An 11,813-nucleotide genomic window follows, 5' to 3' on the forward strand; every position below is an offset into this window, starting at 1 on the left:
GAACAAAATAGTCTAAATGAACGAAAATATGTTTTTCTTGTCGATCATTTCTTGTAATACCATTTTCTGTTCATTAAGTTTTGACAGATATCACGAAAATGTTGGCGCCGGTATTAAAAAAAGACAATTTAACTTACATTCCACTAAAAGCAAAAGAAGCGAAAAACTATTGACACAAGCATTTTAGTTCTGTCCATTTAGTATTAAGTTTTGACAGATATCACGGCCTGTTAACAGTAAAAAGTTTCCTATGCGGAAAAAAAAACAAATCAAAACAAAACAAAATAAAACAAAATTATAACCATTCAATGTTTGGTCTAAATGTTTTAAAGACAATTCCCAATTTGTCTCTTAATGCGGATAGGATCCTAGCTTCGGGAAATTCGTTTGAAGTGTTAAAATACATTAGGTTGAGTTTCAGGTTTGAAGATTTAAGTGGTCGATCGGGGTCGCGAGTGATTCTAGACGACGCAGATTTCTATGAATATTCTTTCAATTTGACGTTGATTCCTTTTTTTTGGAAGCTATGCCGAAGAGCAAAATGTTGAGATTTCAAATGTTGAGATGCCGAGTGTCAGAACTATAATTTAACGGGAAAATGCCGGCGCCGGCATAAAAAAAGACAATTTAACTTACATTCTACTAAAAGCGAAAGAAGCGAAAAACTATTGACACAAGCACTTTAGTTCTCTTAAAAGAGAAAGAAGCGAAAAACTATAGATCGTTTTCACTGTCACGTAACCAAAAATTAAATTGGAAACCGTCCAGTGGAAGAAGCCAAGAAAATAAAATTTATAAAAGACTAATATATAAACAGTTTGTCCAAGTCTCAGGTATTTTTGGCCCATAGCTTCTGAGTTATTTGCCGAAATGTTTCACGCCCCTTTGTAGAGCTTTGTATGAAGACGCCATATTGGTGCACCAATATGGCCGCCGGCAATCAACAAAAACATCTGGAGTTCACTTTTTCTATAAAAGCTAGCTCTTTCTTTTCACTCGAGAACTAGCATACGTTCGCATAAACAAATCTTCTAATACTTGAAGTGGTTATATTGCTGAAAATCAAGAGGAGAGACATTTTTTCAACGAGACAGCATTCCTATTTTGGTGTCACGTACTCTGAAAACTCGGAAGTTCAAATTGCTGGATTTTCGAAATGAAAATTAAACATGCTACGGAAATGGAAACTTGTACAAAGATTTACTTTTTGTTTATCTTCAACATAGTGTAAATAAGAATTCGTAAAACCTCGCTATTTTGACTTTACAATTTGATGGCGTCACAGTGAAAACCATCTATTGACACAAGCACTTTAGTTCTCTTAAAAAAGAACTAAATTAAGTGTGCTTCAACCAAGAAAAATGACTTCAATTACAAAAAGCAATACTAGATACATTCTGAATTTCAGAATTAAGACGGAATATAATCCATTTGGAAATTGAGTCATTTCAATTTTCAGTGGGCAAAAACCTATACCAGAATAATTTAAACAATATTGCATTCTTTTTTTACGTTTTTCAAGGGCTATAGATACAATTGGTAATCTGTAATAACACCGAAGACTATTTCTCATAGGAGCCCGAGAAAATAAATGTCAATTTCACAAGAATTGTGAAAACACAGCTAAAATTCTGAAAATTTCATGTGTAAGATGTCATTTTGTGAGACTTGACATTTGTTTTCTCGGGCTCTCATAAGAAATTTTCTTTCGTGGTACTACATATAACTAATTACCTTTATAGCTCTTTAAAAATAATAAAAAAAGGGAATGCGATATTGTTTAAATAATAAATAATTAATAATAATAATAATAATAATAATAATAATAATAATAATAATGACATTTTCCTACGTACTGGAAAACTAATCTATTACATGACTACTTTTGAATTAATGATCATACTTATACCTGGATTTTTGAAAACCGGGTTAGCAACACAATTCGTGAGCCCCCCCCCCCCCCCCCCCCCCCCCCATCGCATCAAAAGAACTTCTGGAAATTATTTTAACAACCCGTTTTTGAAGGTTTAATATTTGACTGATAAGTTGAGCCCCAAAACATTCGCACAATAATTCAAATAAGTATAAACTAAACTATAATAGAGAGTACATAAGGAGGCCTAATATTAAAGGCAGAAACTTATAATGATGCCTAGATGCCTTGTAATGATGGGTGCGTTCGATTGGGAAATCTGGATTTAGATTTTAAATCCGGATTTCGGATTTGCAATCGAACGCGAAATCCGAAAACGGATTTCAACGCTGAGATACCTTTTTTTGGATTTCATTTTTATCGTTCGATTGGGAAATCCGACAAAGGATTTGAAGAACTGTTCTTAAGAACAGCGGTCTTGCACGCGCACGCATACTTAGCAAAGAGAAGACCACTGTTCACGAGAATACTTTTGCAAATCCTTTTTCGGATTTCCCAATCGAACAGTAAAAAGGAAATCCATGAAATCTGGATTTGAATTTCTAAATTGAAATCCACCCTGAGGACGGATTTCTTGGAGGTGAAATTCGTTTTCGGATTTCGCGTTCGATTGGGAAATCCGGATTTAGATTTTGAAAATCTAAATCCGGATTTCCCAATCGGAAGCACCCGATAAATAATGCCTAGTGATTTTGAAGACTTTTCTTGCTACGTATTCGAGATTAACAATTAATTAAGATAATTAAGTGTTCATCAAGTATAACTCCTAAGAATAAAACTTCATTTACACGATCAATTTCAATAATATTAATTGAAAAACGTAAGTCAAGCGTGAAACAGTGTTTTCGTAAATTAATTCACTGGACGAAAAAATGGATTTGCACAAAAATTTGCTCGCTCGCTGGGGAGTAAATACGCATGGGGCTAATTTTACAGCAAACACTAAAAATTATGGGTAAGTAACACCAAACAATAAAAAAAATCCCATTCAGTGCTTTCTCTCTCAGTTGTGTCAGCAAATTTCTCTCTGATGTTATTGTTATTCTTTCCCTGCGCGTGGAAAGTCATTCCCTACAAGAAAGGAACATGCTATTTAACTTCGTAGAACTCCCCATCAAAAAGAAACAGATCGAGGCCTTTAAATGTTACATTCGTCAGAAACAAAACTAAAACTTAATTTGCTTTGCTATAGTTTTAAGAATCAGATGGTTAGTAAATTTCACAAATAGTTGGACACCCCAGTCACGTTTTATAAGCGCAGAACGATAATTGTCGTTCTACGCTTATGAAACTTTCGGAATTTCCGGTTAGATGAAATTAGCCACGTTATAGCCAGTCATGCTCTATCTTTGGGGGCCAGAGGGATTGGAGGAAGGGGGTGCCCTGGGGAGATGCCCTTGGAGTTAAAAATAGTGCCAATCGTTTCTTGTTTCAATAGGCTATAACTTGCCTATTTTTACCCATAATCGTAGAAGTTACTACCCATCCACGACATAAAAATGGTACCAATTTTTCTTGACGTAAGCGTGAAACAGTATTTCGTAAATCAATTCACTGGACGAAAAAATGGATTTGCACAAATTTGCTCGCTCGCAAATTTGTGAAAACTGAGGAGTAAATATAGAGAAAATATTGCTTAGTCATTTACACCCCGGCTGTTTTTTAGTGTACCAATGTGGTATTTATAGAGATAGATAGATATTCTGTTTATTTCACCCACTTGCAGCAATAACTGAATTGTTGGGGAAGGTCATTGTCACATACAATTAACCATTTACATACATTCACTGAAATTTATAGGTTACAAAGTCATTAATTCTTCTGGTATGACCATGTTGACGTCTTGGCAGTTGGACCCTCATACCGTAGTGAGACTCAAAAGCGGCAGGACAGGGGATGATGTTCTTAAGGGGGGACATTTGGCGTGCAGTAGCCATAAACTGCTTACAAGCTCCTTCTCTCCTGTCACTAAGAGACTCCAGGCCGGCCAAGACCAAGGCTTCCGCATAGTCTACCCGGCCAAATATTATTTTGAGGGCTTTCCGCTGTACAGACTCAATTAACTCATCAAGATATAAAGGGATCGCAGCCCAAACTGGCGAGGCGTACTCAACAATGGATCTAACAATACTACAGTAGACTAACACGAGATCGTTAGTGCCCAGTCCAACTCTCTTGAGGGTCCGCAGCATAAACAATCGCTTAGTAGCTTTTTTTATGGATACTGTCACAGTGTTCGTTCCAAGAGGTAGGGCAAGAGAGGTAGAGATAATAACCCCTAAGAGTTTATAACTAGATACTCTATCAATGACTATACCATTAAGCTGAATCGGCGTTATAGCAGTGGGTTGGTACTTCAAAAAATTGATAACCATATATCTTGTTTCATTTATCATCAATGCTCCATATTTACTCCTGGTTTTACATTTTTGCGACATATTTGCAAGGGGCAAATTTGTGCAAATCCGTTTTTTTCGTCCACCGTAGTATCTTGCAAACGGACTTGCAAAGACTCACATACCATTTTTGAACCCCTATTTTGGAGGTCTTGTTTTATCTTCTTTTCGGCCGCTTGACACAAATTAGAAGTTATACTGAATTTTCTGTCAGATAAACATTCTCCTGCCAATAAAAATCTGCTAAACACATTTGCTCTTCTCCAACTGGTTGTACTAAGAATTTAAGAAGAATTTTGTAAGTACTCAGTTATTACTATTTCGCAGACAGAATTTATACTTTGCTGAGGTCGCTAATCGAAGCTTCTCCCATTGCTACCGTCTGTAAGCCATGTTATTAGAGTTAACAAGACAATCAATCGTCAATTTACTGGTTCAGTTGGCTAGCCTGCTTGGCAGGCGTTAGAAAGGAAGGGAATTGAGGATGCGAGACCACGCGCGAGGGAGGAGGGAGGAGGGGAACGTCTGCAAGCAAGCCAAAAATAACGCAACTGTGAATGACTAGCTGTCAGAGAAGTCTGGCCGCGATGCACGTATTCTGGTCGTATTTATCGCACTGTTTTTCTTTTGTTTTCCTAAAACAAGAAACCTAAAGTGAAGGCACTATGTAAAAAAGTTCAAATGCGGTCGTCCATTGAAGGAATCTTCCTTGAAAGTTGCAACGACGCGTGACGAGTTAAGTAAAATCCAGCATAAATCTATTCAAGCCGTTACTGAAGGAATCGGACTTCGCAACTTTCAATGCAATGTTTGTCTAAGAAAAATTGAAACACTTTGCCGTCACTCTTTGAATTTCTATCAGGACGAATTAGATCCAGCGGAGCACACAAAAGAACGCTGGTAGCGAGGAAAGAAGAGCTGACAGTTCGAAGATCTGCAAGAAGGCAGCAATTAATTATTGAAGTAGGTTCATGACGGTTTTATAACCAGCAAGATGAAGTCCTCAACCAAAAATCGTCAAGGGTTATAGATCGCTTTGTCTTCAACAATCTTGGCGTTCATAACGCGGGTCAAACAGCGGATAACAAGCATACAGGCAGCATGATTTTTCTTTTCTTCGTTCTAGTGAGTAAAACCAACAAGCCGTTGGGAGATAATACTTTTCAAAACCAGTTAGTAAAACTCATCTGCTGACAGGCCTTTTCCTTTCATACGGTTCTTTAACTGCTTTTTTCTATTCTCCTTTTAAGCTGAAATTGATGTCTTCCAACGATGAATTCCCGTAAAGAAATCTCATCACGCTTCACTAACAACATATGTTTAGTTACTTAAATGGCGTGATGTTGTTTTCAACCAATCGGAAAAAGGTATTAAGTCGAAGATTGACTTTTAATCAATTCTGACCAATCACTATCTGAACGAATCTGAGCGTGAAAATGGAGAAAACAATGGTCTTCTTGCAGGGGTTCCTTTCCTTTCTCCCTCGCGCGCTATTCACCCTTCCCCTTTGCCCTTTTAACGCCTGCCACGTAGGCTAGTTTTCGGCTGGTAACAAACGTCTTTTCTTACTACTGCTGTACTTAATAAGGGTAAGAACGTCATCAGAAAACCATATATGTCGATTTTAATCGTTACAACATTACATCTGATCATAGTTAGTAGAGGAGATTGGTTATGAAAGCAGGCAAACATCAAAGTTGAAAACAACGGTGCTGTAGTTTATGTTGGAAGCTGAACGTCACGCCAAGATCCTTAAAAATCTACCATCGATCGAACGGAGTGCGTGACGTGTGACGAGCAGGAAGAATGCGCCGGCGTAGTCTGCTACTGGCATTTGACTATGTTCTTTAAAAGTGGCCGGAAAAGCATAGAATTGTCAAATTCTAAATGGTAGTCTAGCACGGCATAATTTGTAGCGTTGTACACGGTCCCTAAAATGTAAGTAGTAGATGTTGTATTTTGGTGTTGATTGAAGTATACAAAACAAAAACAAATAGTTGTTAGGTACGGACACGTTTTCCAATTCTTATTCATTCATTTCTTAAGTAGTATATGTAAAGGTAAATTTTCAAATGGCGTTTTGTGGAGACAAACAAATTTCTTCAGTCTGGAATTGTGGGGACCTCGTTGGCAAGTTCACATCCAAATAATTAAAGTATTTTATCATTCACATTAAAGTTATGAATAATTCATGTTTTTGACAAAAAATTATATCTAATCCAAGCTTTTTTAATGCATGTAAGTAAATGTATGATGAAAATATTTGCTCGTTGTTTTGCACATGGTTAAAAATAATCGTCTATTTTGCAGTCTGCTTTGAGTTGGTAGTCACTGACAACGTTGTCCATAGACATGTACTTGGTGTGTCATATTGAAGGTACGGTCTTTTTGCATTCTTTGACTGATTTACAATCAGACAGATCGAAAAATTATACATATTTTGCGTGAACTATAAAACCTTCTCTTAAGCTGCCGAAATTTTCTATTTTCTATATATTGATAGCAAGACTGCGTTGACATCGTTATGATTAAAAACTTCATTGGTATTTATCCCTGATCTTGGAGCACTAACCAAAATTATTAAAGATCACGCGGTATACGCTTGACTTCTACGCTCTATTCAAATAAATTTTTGATTGCGTGCATCTTTCAAGTTAATTTTTAAAAAGCTCATCAGACCTCTCACAAGCTCGCCGACACAGCGTTAAGTGAAGTTTACTTTTTCCTCTCCTATTATAGAAGATCTTACTTTCTTGAACACAAAACTTTTATCAGCACGAAGGAATATCTAAAAAACAAAAGGATGAAATTTAAAAAAAGTGGATTTCCAAGATGCTTTGATTTAAATAATGTGTCGTCAAAAAGTAAGTAACTATATATACATTTTTAATGCTGCTAAGACAGAAGTTTTGAAAATAGAAGAGTCTGACGTTAGCACCATTATATTCTGTTCTAATATGATACAGAAAAAAAGGTCTAAAAAAAATATCAGTTTCAATGCGGAAGTCACAATGAGGTCTTTTCATTTCCCACTTAGTTTACTAGTCAATTGTGACGTTTTTGTATTATCAGAGACGCATAGCGATGTGGCTGATTCCTGAAGCATAGAAAACAGAGTTCAATCCTGGACATAAGTGTCGAGTTTCACACTGAGTCCCTCATGGTCAGTTCAGCAATGCTCCTGGTTTTCATCTATGGCCATGCATTGTTAGGTAAATAATAAATTTTATTCTATTAATTTATAAATTCTTTTCTTTTTTCCGTGATTCTGTGACAGTGGAATTTAGTAGTCCTCTTGAAAGCTTAGGTGTAAAAGTGAGACTGTCGAAAATAGAAAACAGAAACTTGAAATCAGAAATTTGTGATCAGACCCTGTACCCCCTCCCCCTTCAAAACTGGTGTTTTTTTTGTTTTTGTTTTTTTCGCGCACGCATACGATATAACAGAATAAAACGTAGTGTTTACAAACAGGCAAGTATCCCACCCCAACTAGCTCAAAACAGGAATATGATTTTGCTAACAGATTTTTATTCCTTTTCTTGTAATCCCGCAGTTCCAATTTCGTCATCACCTGTTCAGGCTCTATCTGCAAAAGTTGGAGATACCATAGAACTAGATTGTTCTGTTGCTAGTCAATCAAACACAGAAATATCCTGGTTCAAATACGGTGCCCCACTTCGGGACATAACATATCGAAGAACAGATGGTCAGTCAAAATCCGGGAAGCTGCTTTTAGATGACTTGCTGCTTGCAGATTCAGGAAATTACACTTGCTCTGTAAATAACAGACTGGGTAAAATTAACAAGACTTTTGCCTTGCGCGTTTATGGTTAGTAAATATTTTGCTGTGTATGGATTAAACTTTAATGAATCCTAAAAAGTCTTCTCCAGTTTAAACCTAACCCTCTAGTTTGTTTTAAAAGTTAGCCTACGAAAACCAACTTTGAAGTAAGCATGAATAACTTAGCACTGTATTCAAATTCATTCAAAATGGCTTCTCGACCATTAATTTGTGATTAGCAGTAGCTCCAATCCCCCAACGAATTCTTCATAAATAACAAACGCTGACTAATTATTGGGAAGATGCGAGTAATATGTCATCGATTCGATGGTATATTTGTTTGGAAACTAGGTTGATCGATGGTTTATTTACCCGGGACACGATCAATTTCGCTTTGGCATAGTGAGCTCTGAAAAGGCGTTCACGGCAAGTACCCGAAGACGAAATAGCACTTAAAAACTGCGAAGAAGACATATTACTACTCCATGGATACTTCGTTTATATCCTGACATCCGCGCCGCCAAATAGGCCAAGTTTTAAAGAACATCTACGAGGACTTAAGCTTGTTAAAAGCTTAGAGATATTTGGAATGGATAATTACAATGCAGTTATTGCATTCGGCTTTCGCTGATCTTGGAAGCTGAAATCTAAATCGGCTGCAAAACTATTTACTTCGTACGAAACCCCAATTCAATTATTGTTATAAAACATAAAGTGTAAGTCTCCTATGGGGAGATAGGACTAGGGCTGAGTTTCATGCAGAGGTAAGAAAACTAATACTTGAATTGACCTCCCTTTTTGAAGTCGCCTCCTACTCTCTTGACAGAGACAAAGTATCTGCGAAAAAAAATCTCTTTACTCTTGATCTAGTAATTTTTCTCCATTCTCTTTTATATCCTTTTTAGAGTCTTCTTCCAGTTATCCCATTATTAAGAAATCGTCAATGTCTAATAAGACTGCAGTACTTGGAAGCGAGGTTATTTTTCATTGTCACGTGGCTAGTGACTCTGTTACTTACGTCAGATGGTACTTCAAGGGAAAAACCGTGGAAACAAACACCTCAAGCAACTCGACATCCCATAAGGAATTTGTACGGAGGATTACAAACGTTTTACCAGTTAAGGTTTTAAGTATTGTGAATAGCGATAACAATGGTCATCGTTACAGAGGAGAAGCAATGTTTGTTGTGCAGAATGTATCGTTTAAAGATGAAGGGGAATACATCTGCGAAGCATTTAATGAACGCGGGAAGACGAAATGTGGGGCTTTCTTAGAGGTCATCAAAGGTAAGTTTAACGTTTTATCTATTGTCGAATTAACTATATCATCTCAGTGGCATAAAGCAGTGAATTATCCGATGCAATAGTATTATATACAAGTGCGATCGAAACTATCGCGACGTTAACGATCCGTATTTTTTTAAAAAATATCCTTATAACAGGATTTTAAGTAACTCTTTCTTCGCTAATAAAGTTTTTCAAATTATTTCGAGGAAGGAGCATAAAGTGTTGTCATATCCATATTTTTCGTTTGCAACAACGACGGCCACAGCAATAAGAACGGCAAAAAGCAATAGTAGGTTTATATTAGCAGTTTGCCAACAAAACAACAACTTCGCACGTGCTTCACGCTGTTTTGCACATTTCTTAGCCGTCGTTGCACGACTGCGCAACGAATGCGACATGAAACTTGCAAATTTCACGCGCCCGCTTTGCGGAGTAGGTATTGACACAACACAAAAATTGTCTTAACCATAACCATTTGAACCCGCTGAAGTAAACTTCTGTTTCCTAAGAAGTCCGCTAAGTTGATCGACGGCAGCGGAGAACGTAAACGTCAGTTGGCTTTTTTCGCGGCGCTTTCGATTCAGCAAAAATTCCGGTTTGAAATTTCAGAAATTCCACGTGCCCAGTGGAAAGGCACATTCCGGTTGCACAGACCCGACCCCAAGCTACGGGGCGTTTGGTTATTGTTCTTGTAAGCAGGATACAAATGAGCGGTACTGGGGACAACAATTTTGTCAAATGGAAAGGGACATTTCGGTCCGATCGACAGAGATAAGCGGACCGGTCAAGGTGAACCACCTTCAAAGCTGGTCCCGAATATTACGGTCGGACTAAACCGAAATGGTCCTTTCCATTTGATGTACCAACCGAAATTTCCGGAATTTTGGGTTGAATGGAAAGCGCCCCACGTGTTTAAAAAGCGTAGTAAGTCTATTTATCATTTTGTTGCAAGTAAAGCCACGTAAAGTTAATGGTGCCGCCTTGTAAACATGCATGTTCTGCGACATCGGAACCGTTTACCGGGTCGGAGTAAAACGAACACTTTTGGCGACATGTTCATTTCTACAAGATTAAACAAGAACTTCCAGCATGATGAATCTTTCCTTTGCGTTGTTCGCAGGTCCATCGCCTTCCGCACGTGAACTAGAGAACAATTACGCTGCCCTGTTTGAGCCAAAACAAGATATTCCGTTTGCTTTTCTCGTAGCTATACCTATAACCTTGCTTGTTGTTCTGCTGGCCTTGTTTATCCGAGCACTTGAAGCAGCAAAACGGAGATGTGGCGCTGAGCTTGTGGATAAAACAGACCGAAATGGAGACGTTGTTGTGTTCAGAGACACTTCATTTAATAGCAATAAAGAATCTGCTAATCAGGTACTAACTTGTCTTGTGTCTAATTTAAAGTTTAGCTCACCTTGTATTTTTAGGCACAACAGTGTTGTATTAGTAGGAGACTATTCATTTGATAATCCCTTATTCCCAAAGCCTTTTGTCCCAATTTAACTTTTAACTTTGCAGGTGAGTATTAGAGGGATAATACAATACTCTTGGATGCATGGAAGAATAGTTATGTGTAAAAAAGTTTTACCCATTTTGCAAAAGATGATAATAAAAACTGTTAAATTATAAAGTCTCATGCCAATAGAGAATATTCTCTGTTGTCATTAAGGGGTCAAAGCCCGGGGGGGGGTACTGCCATATATGGGCTATATAGGTATATGCCACTGTGAAGGGTATGGTTTTCAAGCAGTTTACTCTGGGATAGGGTAAATATAAATCAGAGAGTTTGGGTCTAGAAGAGGGTATCATTTTCCATTTAAACTGATCAATTGGCTGAAGATTTTAGTCTAGACTAGGGAAACCGGGAATTGCAACTCAAGAATATAAAAAAATCAATTTGGTTTTGTTTTGGCTGGACTGTGCTAGTGACCTCAGTTTTTTCTGGAAAACAGCTACTCTAGGATGGGGGGGATTTGGGGAGTTTAGTCTAGTATTGGGTAGCAAAATTCACTTGAAATAGCTCTGGTATAGGCTAAGGGTTCCAGGGTCCCAGCGGCTCATCCCCACCTAAAAAGTCCTAAAGTACCCCCCCCCCCCCCTCCGAGTCAAAGTATGTTTGGATTGTGATCAAAGTATACGAGTAAATTGAAGGTGAAGGAATAATCACGACAAAGTTTGAAAGAACGCGAATGCATCTTTTGATGGTCCTTGATGCTTTCGACATCGTCTTTGCTAAATATGAGCTACTTAATTATGAGCAGAGTGGGTTTTGTTTAGTACTCTTTGTTTGTAGTTTTTGCTAAACTCATCAGTTAAATCGTTAAGAAATTGTAATGCTGACCACTTTCGATGTATTTTACTGAGATTTAGAATGATCGAAATGGATAAACATGTTTATTCATTTTTTATTCATTTTC

The 11,813-nt window shown here is 37.5% G+C and overlaps 1 protein-coding gene across 1 annotated transcript in view; it reads left to right on the forward strand.

Annotated features, from left to right (window-relative positions):
* Positions 1-6,681: 6,681 nt before the first annotated feature.
* The window catches only part of LOC140934510 (fibroblast growth factor receptor 3-like), a 5,946-nt gene continuing 814 nt past the window's right edge, over positions 6,682-11,813 (forward strand). Inside the window, exons 1-4 of the mRNA XM_073384121.1 lie at positions 6,682-6,706; positions 7,883-8,158; positions 9,016-9,396; positions 10,517-10,770. Coding sequence (XP_073240222.1) covers positions 6,682-6,706; positions 7,883-8,158; positions 9,016-9,396; positions 10,517-10,770 — 936 coding nt within the window. The remainder of the gene's footprint in view (positions 6,707-7,882; positions 8,159-9,015; positions 9,397-10,516; positions 10,771-11,813) is intronic.

The sequence above is a fragment of the Porites lutea genome, chromosome 4 (genome assembly GCF_958299795.1).
Source record: "Porites lutea chromosome 4, jaPorLute2.1, whole genome shotgun sequence".
Taxonomy (NCBI): domain Eukaryota; kingdom Metazoa; phylum Cnidaria; class Anthozoa; order Scleractinia; family Poritidae; genus Porites; species Porites lutea.